The sequence below is a fragment of the Colossoma macropomum genome, unplaced genomic scaffold, assembly GCF_904425465.1.
Source record: "Colossoma macropomum unplaced genomic scaffold, Colossoma_macropomum, whole genome shotgun sequence".
NCBI classification, from domain to species: Eukaryota; Metazoa; Chordata; class Actinopteri; order Characiformes; family Serrasalmidae; genus Colossoma; species Colossoma macropomum.
This window is the reverse complement of record NW_023494791.1, coordinates 40,245,243-40,261,960: the sequence shown is the minus strand read 5'-3', so window position 1 is coordinate 40,261,960 and position 16,718 is coordinate 40,245,243. Positions and strand designations below refer to the sequence as shown.

Here is a 16,718-nt window from a genome sequence, read left to right as displayed (position 1 = left end):
GGAATCGAGAGTCGACTCCAAAGCTTCGGACTCGATGTAAAGATTACAAAGTGTTTGGCGGGGCGCTGGGGGTGGGCAATATATATGCACACACATTACATACACATACACACACACACACACACACACACACACACACACTATACTATACTATATTGCTTTTAAAATACTTTGTACAGGAAAAAAAAGGAAAAACTGGAAAGTCTCAAGTTACATATAGACTTAAAAAAAAAGTTTCTTCTGTTATTGGGTGAGAGGATGAAGATTGGGCGACTCGTTAGATTCCCAATTTCTTTTATCAAATAGCCCCAGTATTAACTAAATTCACAGTCAGTCATTTCCCTTGACATCCCTTTAAAACAGTGACTCATACACAAATTAAGCAGGTTTCTGACAAGCAGCATGTTGCTTTATTGAGCATAGCTACTATTAATGTGGATCAGGAGAGATTTACAATGTGACCTACACATTTTTTTTCTTGGAAAAAAAAAAAGCATGTATATGTTGATTCTTGATTGCACCGACACGCAATGTAAACAGCTAACAAAGGACATAAATTACTTTAGTGTTTGTGTCTTGACTTTCGTATTCAAAGTCAAGTTTGCATGGTTAGTAATAAAGTTGTAGTAGTTTTAGTAAGCTCTAATTTGTAGAGATCTGTCCCTAAGTCAAGTTCCACAGCGCTTTGCAACCACACTGAGATGAGCGCTCCGGTTATTTCTTCTTGCTTGCGATCTCCACAAAAAGAGCAGTCTGTGAGGTTATGAGAGTGTTACTCCTTTTCAAATCATCCTCTGTATTATGGCCATGTGGTATCTTCATCGAAATCACCCATTAAGCTGATCACACAGCCTTGGCTGCTTCTTTAAGAAGTAATAGGCACCATGTTGTTTGGGCTAAGAATTTCTATCCAGTAGCCATCAGGGTCCTGAATGAAAGCCAAGCCCTTCATTTTACCTGCAAAAGAGGCAGTAAAAGTAAGCACTAAGTCAAAGAAAGAAACAGAGATTTTTTAGCAAGACCAATTCACTTAACATTTCACAGGGTGAATCATTTGTTCACCGTGTCAACTGTTCAGAAAACAAAAGGTAAGTTAGCAGAATGGCAAGAGCGCTGTTTGTGTAATAACAAGGATTTGTATTCATCCAGTTGATCCTCTGAGCTTAAACTGTGCAACATAAAACATATGTACTGTCCCGGCACCTGAGATATTGCCAATAAGACGTCCAAATGTGAGTAAGCTCTTGAAGCCCAGACTAGACTGGAAATCAAAACAAGACAACACAAGGCTGCTCAGGTAGAACAGCACAGGAGAAAGATACCCACCATCATCGGGCTTTTTGACAAAGGTCACTCCTTGCTCTTCAAACAGCTTGCAAGCGGCATAAACATCTGGAACAGCAATTCCTATGTGGCCTGAAACACAAAAAATGTCATGTCACTTACTAACAGTTTCTGAGCTATTATCAACAACAGCAAATACAAGGCAATAGCAACATTGCTGTTGCGCCCAGATTTTAGAAAATCGACAGATCTTGAGGGACCACGGTCATAGCTGGCAAAAAGCCAACAGGTTGTAGGCTAACACGGTGGGCGTTATGGCTTGCTAGGGACAGGCTTAGAAAGTTAGATTACTGGCTGCTAGTGGAAGCGGGTGGGCAACAAAGCCACAAAGAAAAACAAATTAGTCATTATCACATGATGCATTTGGTAGGCTATATAACCACCACTAAATAACTCATGCATTAAATCTAACTACATTTTAAATCTAACTGTATTTTAATGCTGAGACAGCAAAGTTGCAAAGCTAAGTTAGCTGACTGCCTTAGTGCTGCTGCACGCTTGTCTGTCAACAGTAACATCATGTAAGTGCGATGCTCATTTCCTGATGCCATGTGTGACTTCTCACTGTTTAGGTCTGGTCTAAAAATACACTAAATATTTATTCCCATTTTCCATTATTCAAACATTTATTTTTGATGTTGGGTTTATTGACGTGTAATGGATGGGAACTGACAGAACTTTTACCACACTGTCCAACTGCATGCATCATTAAAAAGAGATTTAGCAGGGCCTCCCAAGTGCTGTAGATGTAGTTTTGCTCGGTCATTGGGATTTCATTACAATAAGGACCATAATTTCAAAAGAGCATAAAGGGCCTTGCTTAACTGGATGTAGTGCTGCACATAAAAGAAAATGTTGTACTGTTTTTGATTTAATTAAAAAAATTGTAGTGTAGTGTTTTACTGCTGCACTGTGTCTGTTCCAACTCCTTAAATGCTAAAAATGAAATACTGTGATATATAATGTATACCATGAAGTATCATGTATTCAAGTGTCATGATTACATTTTCACCATGCTCTTTAACAATGAGAGACCTTCATTTAAATTGTAGGTACAGCAGAGCTTTGAGCTGAAATGTCTGATGTTGCTGTAAGGCTGATGCGCAAGTGAAGAATTGAGGAACACAGATGATGTGACTGTTCAAAGCAGTACTCACCAAACCCTCGAGGGTCTGAATTTCCGTTGTGGTAAGACTGGCTGTCATCTGTCTCCGAACCCCAGTTACTGCCAAAAAAAGAGAGAGAGGGAGAGAGGGAGAGAGAGAGAGAGGGAGAGAGAGAGAGAGAGAGAGAGAGAGAGAGAGAGAGAGGGAGAGAGGGAGAGAGGGAGAGAGAGAGAGAGAGAGGGAGAGAGAGAGAGAGAAAGAGAGACTTTTTTGACTTTCAAAACACCTTTAATGTAACCAGTAAACGCTAAAAACAGATCACACAGAAATCAGCACAAATGCAGCAAAACCATCACCTTACAAATTCACCACAAACCCACCAAGTCCATCCGGCTCGCAAATGAGCCCCCCACCCCCCCACACATGGAAAAAGGTGTCCAGGTCATTCACAAGATTATAAAATGCAAATTCAACATGGAGTCGTTTCATCACAAGACCTCTCACCATTAGGACAGGGTCAATCCCTCCACACCCCTTAATCCTGTTTTTCCTCGTGCACCAGATCGCCAACTTCGCTGCTCCAAACAAAAAGTTTAAAAGCACCACTTTGTCCTTTTTTAAAACCGAATATTTGGGACCATAAATGAACAAACTATCCCTAAAAAACCCTAAAAATGTTAAACCCCAATTTTTGACTAACACTAAAATTAAACCTAACCGTGAGCACTGCAGAAAAACATGAAACAGAGAAAGAGAGAGAGAGAGAGAGAGAGAGAGAAAGAAAAAAACAGACTGAATCACATCTGAAAGACAATCTCGCTTACTCCCAAAAGGAGAATCACTCAAGATGAAGCTAGTGAATACAGCCAAGAAGCGAGTGGTGATGAATGAACTCATGTCATTCCTGTATCGGATGAAAATCTGTCTCTATAGCCCAATCTACAGTAGGACACTACAAAATTAGGGCTATAGCGATTACTCGATTAAAATCAATCATACACTATATGTTCTCTTGTAGTTTGCAACATGAAAAATAAACAGGATATGTGCAGGTCATAATGAAGCCATGTTTAGCATGTTTAACTGGTCCTTCTCACACTGAGAAACAGAGACTTGTGTTCATTTTTTGCCATTTAGGGTTATATTTATTTATTAAGTATTTTCAAAGGCTTCCCTTTTATCTTTTTTCAGCAAACTATTCTGGAACCTTTGACAGATTCTCCATGGTGTTATTGTTAAATTACGCAAAAATATAACAAAAAAAAATACACTAATTGCCAAATTAACCGCTGAACTACTCAATTACTCACATAATCAATAATAACAGTCCTATACACAACCTGCTCTTATGTGAAGACTTTAGATGAGTTATCATCATTCTTACTGTGTGAGCTCAATGGTGGCTCGGCGTGAAAAAGTCCAAGCTGTTCTCTCTTTGACCTCAGCAGGGACTTCCTTCTTATCTTCATAACCGAGGAAGTAGAGAGAGAATCGCATTGAAGGGAAATCAAATTTCTGTAGCAGGCTGAAGGAAAGACAATCAAATCAATCAATCAATCAATCAATCAATAAATAAATAAATAAATATAATGGGTTTGCAGGGCCTCCACTCTGATTTCCACAGATGTTTTAACATTTTTAAACTATCCTAAAAGTAATGGGTGCATAACTGAAGCTACAATAGACTCGACTTTCTTCAAAACTGGCTCTGAAGTAAACAACACCATCACCCACCCCAAAACAAGATTTTCTTCTAGCTAATGTGGAAGAAGTGTCTGCATAAATTGTTTGAAGTATTTGTCAAATTTCTGAACAACTATTTCTATTGCTGTGAAGCGAGGATCTATGTACAAAGACAGAATAAACAAATCAGATGACTCCAATGAAGAGAGTTTGATTTGGGACATAACGAAACTCTGAAGAGCTAATTCAAGATTCAAGGGGCCATGAATTATGCAAAAGGGGTTCCATTAGGCCAAACCAAACATTACACACAATTTTTTTTAGCATGCTGACACCTGTCAGTCCTGGTTGGTAACAAAACTTCACAATGGGAAAAGCTTAACTCCTGTAACATGCCTGATTCAAAGCATGACCTCAATTAACTTCTTAATTAACTAAGTTTCTGTTTTGTAAAGAACTCATACAATCAAGAAAGAAAACACACTATGTTGTGAAATATGTCAGGACCTGAATTAGGCTAATAGAAAGAAAATGTAATATAAAAAGAGATATGAAATTAAATGACCCTCTACTTGAAACGGCCAGGGAGTAGATCAAGGCCAGCAACATTCCACAACAGTCTGTAATCTTAGCGAACAGCGGCATGGACACGCACCCAAAGACAGCAAGTCACAAACTTCCGCTGACAGACACTTACGTCATTCCAAGTATGCGCGTGTAGAAATCCAAAGATTTCACCGGATCTTTCACCCTCAACATTGTCTGCTGCATCATGAAGTCCTACAGCAAAAAGGGAAACACTGTCAACATGAGCTTAGAAGTGCTCAGTGATACTATAATGTTATAAATATATGCCATGCTTTTGATCACCATTCCAGGACATTCTCTTTCACCTATTTCAATCAGTAGCTAGTTATCAGTAAGAACTGGCTTTGTTAGGACAATTCAAGGGCCAAGATACTAGTACTGATGAAGAGATCAACACTACGAAGATTAAAGTGCTGTAAAAAGTGCTGTACAGAGCAGATTGATAGGCCTAGTGTCCTGTTTTGGCCCCCAACTTGACATTTTAGTAAACCTTACCTAATTAACTGTAATTAGCTCTTCATATTTCAGCTAGTTACATTCACTAATGTGCTCAAAGGGGAATTCCACTGATATTTAAAATTTTCTGCATAGTTTAGTTGCTGAGATGTTAATAAAGTGGTTTGTTGTAAAGAAAACTCACCAGCTCAGATTCCTTTACAACAATGGTGATTTGAACCAGGTGTTGTGATGCCTAATAAAGTCATAATGCAAATATAGGCATTTCATTTACTGTGGAAAACCATCAGTGAACCCACGTGTCATCTGAGGGTTTTTTTTTTTATGTAATCATGAAGATGAGTTTTCTTTGGGGACTATTTTGCCTTACAACGCCCTGCATGTATAATAACAATTCCACTATGAATGAATTAAATAAAATATGCTCTAAGCCAAAGCCTTTTCAAAACTATTGTAAAGCAAAGTCTCAGACACCAAGCAATGTATTCATAACCATTTCATGTCATAAGGTTCTGTGAGGGAGCTGTTACAGGTGGACGTCTGGTTCCTATCACCACCACTGTGAACAATTCTACCTCAGTAAGTTTCATTTCACATCACTCTGAATGACGCTGTTTATATTGCAATGCTTTATTTATGCAGACATTTTGAAAAGTGGAATTTCCCTTTAAGTTATTCTTTGATGGATCTGTACTTCCAGAATATGATATTATGGATAATATTACTCTGACTTCTGCTCAGGGATAACTGAGAGGTAAGGATTCAACTTCTTTCCTTAGTTACACTGTAGTCTTTCACATCTTGCTGCTCTATTATTTGTGTTCATTTCATTCTCCTCTGTTAGTGACATCACTTGGACTACTCTGCTGTTGCTCACACCTTAGCTCTGCAAGAGAAGAACAACACCTAAAAAACATGTGTTGAGACATTGTTGGATGGACCAAGACCTTCCACTGTACTTCTATGGCTCAGTGCCTCTGTGTTTTGCTTTCTACTTGCCTGTTACTATTTTACTCCTACTCAGATAGGTTTGTGGTAGCTGGCTACTTTTACTTCTCCATGGCCCGTCATTTCATTTAAAGGAGAATTCCTCCTCTTTTTTCAAAATTCCAGAATACTCAGTCCTTGAGACGTAAACAGAGACATTCAGAGTGGAAGTAGTTCATTGTACAGAAACATACAGACTCAGACTTCTTTACAATGGTGAAAAGAGCCAGAGAGCCTTATGTCTACAATGCAGACATAGCCATTTTCTTTACTAAACCACCAACAAACCTACACGTCTTCTGATATGTAATACTGATGATGATAAAATAGTGGTCAAGAAAAAGTACGTTTTCTTTGGGGGCTATTTTGCCACAGAACGTCCTTTGTGTATCCCTCCACCATTAATGGGTTAAAATACACTGATTAAAACGCGTTATAGACCAAAACTTCGTCACACAACTGCCGTACAACGGTGTCTCAGACACCAAGCAATTTATTCAAAACCAATTCAAGTAATAACTTTCTGTGAAGGAGCTTTTAGAGGTGGATGTCTGGTTCCTATCACCACCACTGTGAACAATTCTGTCTCGGTAGGTTAAGTTTATCTAGCACGGATGATTTTACATCAAACCACTCTGAATGGCTTTGTTTACACTTTATTTATGTAGAATTTCTGAAAAGTCGGTGGACTTCCCCTTCAAATTACAATACTTTCTGACTGCACAGTGAAGCTGAAGGGAACTAACCTAACTAACTTAGCTGACAGTGTGGGCTCACAAAGGTGACCACTTCTCATCTCAAAATGTCACAGCTAATTCTAGCGCCTGCATTCAGTAGTGCGATATGTAATCCAACAGTCTTTAAGATTATTTTTAATTAATTATGACTCAGCTAAAACGGCAACCGTCACCGCTGGCTTTGGTTAGCCAGCTAACGTTAGCTAAGTTAGCAGGGGCAAAGCAACGACTCAAAGTGCCACTAAAGAACATGAAATGTAGCTAATAGTACTCATAAATGTGTTATTTCCTTGTGAAAGACCATTAACCGGGAGCAAAGTGGAATTTCGATAAAACATTACGATAAGTTAGCGAGCTAGCAAGCTAGGTTAGCTACCAAAGGCTTCGCTTAACGGTATTCAAATGAAGTTAGTTAGCTTAGCTAACCCTACGTCGCTGAGTGTCTGTGGAGGAATTTACACTAACATGAACTGTCTTACTTTAGTGATTGGATTCCCATCTTTGCAAGCTGCAGCTGCGGCTTCGTCCGACAGTCCTTGGTCGGCCATTATTTCTCTCTGATTCGGCCAGCTGTAAATACAAGTAGGGACCGGCTAAGACGTTGAACTTGAAGCTTACGTTCGCTAGCTAGGCGTAGGCGCAAAGTTCAGGTAGGCGAGCGTCCGGATACGCAGGGGCGCGTTCAACTAGTTTTACAACACGCCCTCGTCCACTTACCCTTAAAAGTGTGTAGGGCGCACAAAAATGATGGACGTTAATAGGAGACTTGCAATTAATTTTCTAGTCCGGTTTCCTTCTAAAACAAATTAAACGTTAGCATAAACCGTATAAAGCTCTATCTGTGATACAAATATAGTCTAACTATATCTGGCTAGTAGAGTAAAGTACCTCAGCCTTTGTGTACATTTGAACACAAAAATAAAATGTTAAATGTCAATGTCATCAATGTTAGAAATAAAGGTACTGTCCAGGTACATTTTTGGTTAATCAAGGTACAAACAATGTAAATGTACCCTCAAAGGTACGACAGCGGTTTTAAAGTCCAATTGTGTACCTTAAATATTTTTTCCTAGTGGAAAAGTACACATTTGAACCTTGTCATAACCTAATGTTTTAAAACAGAACAATAAAATAAAAACTCTGGGAACGAGACGGGGTGTGTGGAGTCAATACAACTTAGAGAATATAATTTCAATGGACACAGTTTTGTTCCCTGACTAAAGGTACTGAGATGTACCCTTGAGGGTACCACCCCACTGACAAGAGGGGTACTGCCCCAGTGACAGTTCCTTACCTTTGTTCCTGAGAGTTAAGGGGAAATGGCAAGGGCAAGTCAACAAGGGCGTTTTAAAGACAGTAATGAAACAGAGTTAGCAGTAAAGAAATGCAAGAGAAATGTTATCTTGTCCATCTGTGCAAAAACCCAGTTTTATATTCACATGAGTGAAATGTAGGACAAACAGCCTCTTTGTGCTTGAACAGTAGATTGAGCAGTATCTACTTAGCAAATAACGTTTATGGCCTTTAAGAACCATAAAACTTGCTCTCTCTTTAAAAAGTTTGTCTTTTTCTTCGTCCAACCCCTCAAGCTTTTTGTTTTGGTTGTAATGATTCACTCTTTTAAGTCACATAAAGATGTAATTTTTGTAATATGGAGGAAATAAAAGGAATGTTGCAAGGTGCCTTAATCCTTATAACTTAATTTCTATGTAATTTAGCACATTCATTATTTAATTAGAAACAACATAGTTCTCATTTGAGCCATCATTAAGCCGACTGATCTCTTTCCACTCTTTTGTCTGTACTTCTTGCTGCACAAAACATTCCCAGTCTTGCCCCTGGGGTTCCCCTGAACTGCACTTTTTTGTGTTTTTTTTTATTCCTCCGTTAACCTCTGTTTGAACTTTTTTAGATAATGGGTTGCATTAAAGGGTCCATATCCTACATTTTTTCTTGCATTTTATTTTTCCCTCAAGGTCCACTTTAAAAAAAAAAGTGTGATTTTATTGAACAAAAATGGCCATAATTAAATGAAACAAGCTGTTTTCGTTACTACACCTGAAGATTGGTAAAAATAAATAAATAAGCTCTGTTCTAAATGGCTGCCCTGTATTTTGCCTCTTTAAAAAGACACTGAGAGCAACTTGAGTGTGAATGGGTGGGGCTAAATTGCAGTAGGCTGTGTAAGTGTATATATGTAAATGAGCTGGTTTTTGTGACATTGCAGAAACAATGAATTCAAAATGGGCTGTTTTTGCAGCACAGTTTCCATGTATGGACTGTATGAATCAGAGAGTGGATTTTTGAAACTATGTTTAAATATTACCTCAAGCTGTTTAAAAAAAAATGAGGGAAATTTGTAATAATAATAATAATAATAATAATAATAATAATAATCTGTCCTTCTCTTTTTCCCTCTCTATAAATAAATAATTTCATTATTTAAAAAATGCAGTAAGCGCACAAAGTTATGACAATTCATGAAGGAAGTGAAATAAATGTTTTTTAATTATGTTTTTTCATAAAATGTTTTTTTTCTGAAATTTGAAAAGTCTTAAGTCTTGAGTCAGTTAAGGGAGACACGAGTCACAAGTCAGTCAATGTGCCACTTGAGTGCAACTTGAGTCTGAGTCGCTGACTTGAGTCCCCATCTTTAGTAGCATAAAATAGTAAGTTAGCTGTAGCCAATTTAGATACACATAGTTTTGCTTCGTAACTTTTATTGTTACATGTTTTAACATTTGCACTGCTAAGACGAGTCTTAATTCCACATCAGGCGTACAGTTCCCTCTGAAAACTGACTACGACTGACATAGCAGTTAAAGACTGTCTTAGTTGAGATCTGTTTGTACAACTAGCCACAGGATTCTTGATCTATAGATGAAGAACTGTATTATGGCTAAGACTCAAAATGTAAGTATGTTACTACAGGACACATAGTTATAGATAATTATGATTTCTGTCTGGGTAAAATGGACATCAAATTGTAAATTTAATGAATCACACAGTAGGTTGAGTTTTTCATTCGACTTAATGGGATTTTCACCAACATTCTATAAAGCTTGTCCAGACCTGCACTTGCTATGAAAGAACACATTTATAGACTGAACAGTTTGTCTATTAGAATAAGCCCTTTTCAGAAAGATAACACACAGATTGAGTAGTTTTAAAGTGGTTTAGCGCCAGTGCAACAGTAACTGTCACCATCAGGTCAAAGTATTAATATCACTTATTATAATTCCAGAGATTCAGGCCAGACTCCACTCACTGTCAGGGGCAAAGAAAATCTCTCTAAGATGGCATGAGGAAAATAAAACTTTGCATCAAAAGAAGCCAGCACTCAAGAGGGGAATCAAAAGGAAACATGGATGAAACTTGCATAAGTAGATTAAAAATAGAAGCATTTGGATGATATGAGGGAAAGATCTGTGGGACAAGCCTGTAACCAACATTCAAGTCTGTTAAAAGTTCACAGGGACTATACTGATCATGCTGTAGAGCAGGGCTTTTACACAGAACATACTTTAGAGTGTTTTAGCACCGGTTTTGGATTGGAAAGGTCTATTAAGGTTCCAAGACATTTGCTTAGCTTCATTACTTCATTATCTCTTCATGAACTTCTAACCTGTTTGCCTACATAATCTATAGACTGCCAGACAGTTTTCTGATAGAAAAAAATTAGCCCTCTGCGATGCTCATTAGAAGGCTGGATAAGCACGTCCAGGAAGCTGATTTGAGAAAATACATGTGGTTCAGAGCATCTATATAAATAAAATTGAATTGAAATTTATTTGGATGTTCTGTTGCTCAAGCAAAACCAAGAAATTCTGTTTAAAGGCTCAGTTTCAAGTAATTCAGAGTCCACTTGAGGCTTATTTGTTTTGATGTGAAAATGGACCTTTTTCAGTGAAATCAATTTACATTAGAAATATCTGGACTCTGAATTTGGACTGCAGTTACAGAGTGCTGCAGATGTCAGGGTGAACACTGGTTTAAGGGCTTTCACTACTTTGGGTAAAGTGGTTCCATAATCTCCACAATTCTGTTGACCAATTTCATGTGTGTGCAAGGACTACTCATTACAGGCCTTTTGAAAAGTCCAAGTCTGCTTCTGCTTCAAGTTGATGATTGGCCCCCAAATCTGATATACATATTGGGCATGTCCTTAATTTTACAAACAGACTTCTGATTTGTGTTCTATTTGATTGTATTTTGTAGTGGCCATATTGCCCCTAAAACTATGCCATAGTTGTTGACATTTTGGCCACCTCAGTGCTTATTCCATTTAAATATTGATTCTGCAACAATTTGTATCCTTCATCAGTGCCAGCCAAGCTGTCTTTACAAAACTGAGGCACTAACATTCACTGGGACCAGCTATACCTCAACTGGATATATGACAATAAATGAAAAACCATTTGACTGAGGACCAAAATTTATTTGAGTGTTAGGCAAGCTAGACTGTCACAGTTCTTTAATAACCTTGGTTTTCCTTTGCAATTACATCAGCTGTAACCTCTGTTTCACATATACTGCCTCTCTGTGGCATGAGTGACGTCAAATGTCTTGCTTTTCATCTTAACAGGTCAGAGCATTAACATGCTGTGTGAGCAGTGTGACAGTGCACACCCCAGATGCATCCTAGAAGCAGCGCTGCATCTAGAGAATAGACGTCTGGATAAAAAATATCAAATATCAAAATATGCAACTTCTACAGTTCATGACTTTTATAAAACTAAATACTCAAACTGGATTAAACTTTTATGCTGCAATCAGTCAGACGTGTGAATCAAGTCGTACATTGACACAGTAATCTCTAACGTAGGATTTCCAGGTTTTACTGAAAACATCTAGAAGGTTGAAGTCCTATAAATTGTGAAGGACTTCATCTGCTTGGGGTCAGGTTGTTTTCACCAGAGGAAGGAAGCAAAAAAGCTAACGCTATTGCTAGGAGACCGAATACTTCTTATTGCAGTCATATATCCTTAATAACTGTCTTTAAACCTTCATTTTGATGGAGAGTGCTGGGTTTCGCAGAAATGTTGCATGAGAAAAATGACAAACTAAAAGGTAAAGTTAGCTGAGCTTAGTTTGGTTCCTTTTCTGTAGCAGTGGCAGTGTTGAATAAAGATTAATGACAGCTACTGTAGCAGTCCTAGTATATTCATTGGTTTATAGCATAGTGGCTAGACTAGCAGTCAGGATTAGCTAATTGTGGAAGGATTAGGAGTATTCTCCTGAGAAAGTCCAAAATAAATGGGTTCCTAAGGAGCTTTTGTGCAAAATTGTAGTTTGTAAGTGCTTAATATTTTTTAATATAGAAAAATACATTTGTTTCCTAAACTCTGCTAAAAAACAAACAGCACAGACCAGCATGCATTCCATGCTGGTTTTGCTGGTCTGGTACTGGCATAGCAGCATCCAAAATGCAACATTTGCTGGTGTTGCTGTTGACCAGGCATGCTAGTCTAAGCTGGTTTTTCTAATGGGGAAGACAGAACAGTATGAAATATTTCAAAGCTGCTGTCATTTTTTGAACTGAACTTTTAGGATTTTCTAATAGTGCCTCATGTACAATCACGAATCACTAAGCACAAACCTCTTCATTCAGTCAATGAGCTGATCAGCTTGACAATCAGTCAGCACTCAGTAGCAGTAATGCTAGTGTCCTACTGCCCACAACATGTTTGCTGTAGAAAAATAGAAAGATACTGGTAAGTTTTCTTAGATTTTTGATAGAACATGTTCTTCTGCTTCTAAAATTAAAATCTTTAGAAACATGCTTAATTTTTAATTTTTAGCCATTTAGCTCTTTTCACCCCTATTCATTGAGGCCTCATTTGCAGGCACCCTCTGCTGCAGGGGTGCCCAATATGTCGATCGCGATCATTCAGTTGATTGCACAGTGCACATTGGTAGATCACGCCTCATTCAAACAGGCTATCACTTTCAACACTTTTATACTGCTTCTAGCAATGGGCAGGTCAACATGATTGACTGACATGAAATGTGGCACTGTGTCTTTAATTTACTGCTTTTTACCGTAACTGCACCACAGCCCACCTAAGCACTGCTGTGAGTTGATCTAGAAAGTTTTCATTTATCGGTAGCCAGTTCATGTAGCACCATTTTTCTATTTTCCTTTTGTAACCTACACTGAGTGCGAGACCTGCACAAAGAAACCAAAAACCTCTGTGCAGAGCAGAAGGAGGACTCTTTCACAGTGTCAAACTCCAAATGCATCTGCTTGATTTGCCAAGTAGCCATCGCACTTCCAAAGAAGGGGAACGTTGGGAGGCATTTTCAAACTATACACAGAAACTACAAATTCCTAGTTAAAAGTGAACTCAGGAAGAAAAAAGTGGTCCAGACTACATAAACAAAAGATTTTTCAGTCGTTTACCCTGTAATGCTGAATATCAGTATAGGCCTATTTTTTTTAACATCACAAAAGAATGGGCACTCCTGCTCTACTGTTTTGCAGTCATTTTTTTTTATATAATGGAAGAAAGAAGAAGTGGCCAGGCTCCCCTTAAACTGCCTCAGCAGTCCCAGCAGTTGTTTGACATATTTATGCAATGCATACTGGGTACTGTAGTGAAAATACAGGGATGGATGAAAACAAAAATATTATTAAAATATACATTTTATTAAAATGATAAATCTGAGAGATACTGTGCTATACTACATAACATAGTAAATTATATGTTTTTGCCAGAATACTTTAATGCCATGTCCTTAAAGTGTTAAAACCTTTAATCTTACAGAATACCACAGCAGGTTTTCTGTCAGTTTAATTGTAGTGGAGGAGGAGAAGTATATTTGTTCCTTTAAATATGTAGTCCTAAGCCCTTTTTTGTCACACCGCTTCCTCATTTACAAAATAACAATGTATAATTCTGTAGGCCAGCTACTCTCAGCTGTACACTATGAGAGATCCAGCACAGTCAGAAACCCAACACTGAACAAAACTGAAGCACTGAAAGTGAACTGACTCACTCTGCACGAGAAAAATCACCTGCGGTTTGACCCAACAAGAGAAGGTTACCAGTGCATTAAAGTTGCATGAGCTCGAACAGCACATAAAAGCCCTTCAGCCACACTGAGATATTTAAAGAGATATTTAAGGAGTGCATTTGAAAGAGTGAGCTACAGATAAATTTATGGGGAGCGTAGGCCTAATTGCGAACTGGCAAACTATCTTCGGCTGCTTCATCTGCCACTCGGCTCCCTTCAGCTCCTCTGCCGTTTCCCTAATTGCTGCATACCTGCTGCTGTTCCTAAGCTTTGAGAGCTCTGCTCAAACTAATCTCAAAGACCAGGTCTGCTTCTTCTGTTCTTGTGGCATAATATCCATTGTAGACTATGTAGGCTGTGCCTTGAATTTAAAAGAGTGGTAAGGCAGAAAACTCAACAAGAAATGACTGTGAAAAGTATAAATAGATAATTACAATATACTATGTATCATTTAATAACTGTTCCCAGAAAACTTTAAATACTGAATGAAACATTGTAAAGGGCCCATATATATATAGGAAACTGAATTTTCACTCACTTTTTTAAATAAAATATGTAATGATGTAGTACATAAACATTGCGGCAATGGTTAGGTAACACAAAAAGGAAAAAAGGTACTATATATATATATATATATATATATATACACACACACACACACACCCCTTTTCCAAAAAAGTTGGACGCTGTGCAAAATGTAAATAAAAACAATGCAATGCAATGATGTGCAAATCATTTAAACCCTATAATTAATTGACAATAGTACAAAGACAACATATCAAAAGTTGAAACTAAGAAATGTTATTGTTTTTTTTTTTATTTATGCACATTTTGAATTTGATGCCAACGACACGTTCCAAAAAAGTTGTGACGGGGAAGCAAAAGGCTGGTAAAGTTGTGTAATGCTAAAAAAACACCTGGTGCTTAATTGGCAACAGATCGGTAACATGACTGGGTAGAACAAGAACATCCCAGAGAGGCTGAGTCTTTCAGAAGTAAAGATGAGGAGGGGTTCACCACTCTGTAAAAGACGATACATTCAAGAACAACATTTCTCAACGTAAAACAGCAAAGAACTTTTGCTTTTCATCATCTACGGTACATAATAACATTAAAAGATTCAGAGAATCTGGAGAAATCTCAAGGGAGAAGGCCAAAAACCAGTATTTGCTGGCCATGATCTTTGGGCCCTCAGGTGACACTGCATTAAAAACAGACATGATTCTGCAGTGGAAGTCACTGCATGAGCTCAGAAACACTTCTGAAAACCACTGTCTGTGAAAACAGTTCATCGCTGCATCCACAAATGCAAGTTAAAACTCTAAAACACAAAGAAGAAACTGTATATAAACAGGATCCAGAAACATCACTGCCTTCTCTGGCCTGAGCTCATTTAAAATGGACTGAGGCGAAGTGTCCTGTGGTCTGACGGTTAAACATTTGAAATTCTTTTTGGAAATCATGGGCACTGTGTCCTCCAGGCTAAAGACCACTCAGCTTGTTATCAGTGCACAGTTCAAAAGCCAGTGTTCATGATGGTATAGGGGTGCATTAGTGCACATAGCATTAGTGACGTGCACATCTGTGAAGTCACCAATAATGCTAAATGATATATGATATATACATGTTTTGGCAACGTGCTGCCATCCAGACAACGTCTTTTTCAGGGAGGGCCTTGATTATTTCAGCAAGACAATGTAAAACCACATTCTGCATGTATTACAACAGCATTGCTCCGTATTAATAGAGTCCGGGTGCTAAACTGACCTGCCTGCAGTCCAGACCTGTCACCCACTGAAAACATTTGGTGCATTATTAAATGAAAAATACAACAAAGGAGACCCTGAACTGTTGAGCAGCTGAAATCCTGTATCAAACAAGAATGAGAAAACATTTCACTTTCAAAACTACAGCAGTGTCTCCTCAGTTCCCAAACGCTTACAGGGTGTTGTTAAAAGAAGAGGTGATGAAACACCGTGGTAAACATGCCTCTGTCCCAACTTTAAGGGAACATGTTATTGGCATCAAATTTAAAATAGGCATATATTTTTCAAAAAACAATAAAATATCTCAGTTTCACCATTTGATATGTTGTCTTTGTAGTATTTTCTTTAAAAATATGGTTTACATGATTGCATATCATTGCATTGTATTTTTATTTACATTCACACAGTGTACCAACTTTTTTGGAAATGGGGTTGTAGTTTGAAGTGCTGCAGAATGTTCTTCATCGCATTCCAAAAAAGTTCAGCAGATTTCAACTTTATGCAAATGATTACAGCCCCTGCATTGCATTTAGCCAGTCAGACAATGGTAAAGTCACAACAGGCGAACATTAAAGTTTCTCCGAAATTAGAGTGGGGCAACAATGGATCTCTCTAACCAATCAAAGTAAAACTGACAAGGTTCTAGTAGCTGTGGCCATCTTACCATACAACAAGCATGGTGTGCCACTGATGGTAATTGAGGTGTGGCTCCCAATGGGTCTTCTGCAGTCCACATCAGTATAGGAACACCAAACTAAAGTCATGCTTTATAGAGCCAACATGCTATTGTATGTGTTTGTTTTTGAATGGAATGTCTAGAATGTCCACCATTATGTCTAGCAAGCTGTCTCTTGTTGTTAGTGGGATGGGATAGAGGGGTGTTTCAGTAGTTTCTTACCCTCCTCTGTTTTTGGTTTTTGCTGTGTTTTGTGGGTTTTGATTGAAAAGTAAATAAAAATCATTATTGAAAGAAAAAAAGAGCTAACATGCTAGTCCTATGATACAAGAAAACAATTTGATACAATATGTAAAAT

At 38.0% G+C, this 16,718-nt stretch overlaps 1 protein-coding gene across 1 annotated transcript; it reads right to left on the bottom strand.

Moving 5' to 3' along the window:
• Positions 1-378: 378 nt before the first annotated feature.
• On the bottom strand, positions 379-7,556 carry glo1 (glyoxalase 1). The gene is made up of 6 exons (XM_036575077.1): positions 7,381-7,556; positions 4,831-4,913; positions 3,835-3,975; positions 2,502-2,569; positions 1,327-1,416; positions 379-957 (listed from the first exon to the last, which is right to left on the bottom strand). Exons 1-6 carry the CDS (start codon positions 7,447-7,449, stop codon positions 866-868), a joined length of 543 nt encoding a protein of 180 aa, XP_036430970.1. The 5' UTR covers positions 7,450-7,556; the 3' UTR covers positions 379-865.
• Positions 7,557-16,718: the final 9,162 nt, after the last annotated feature.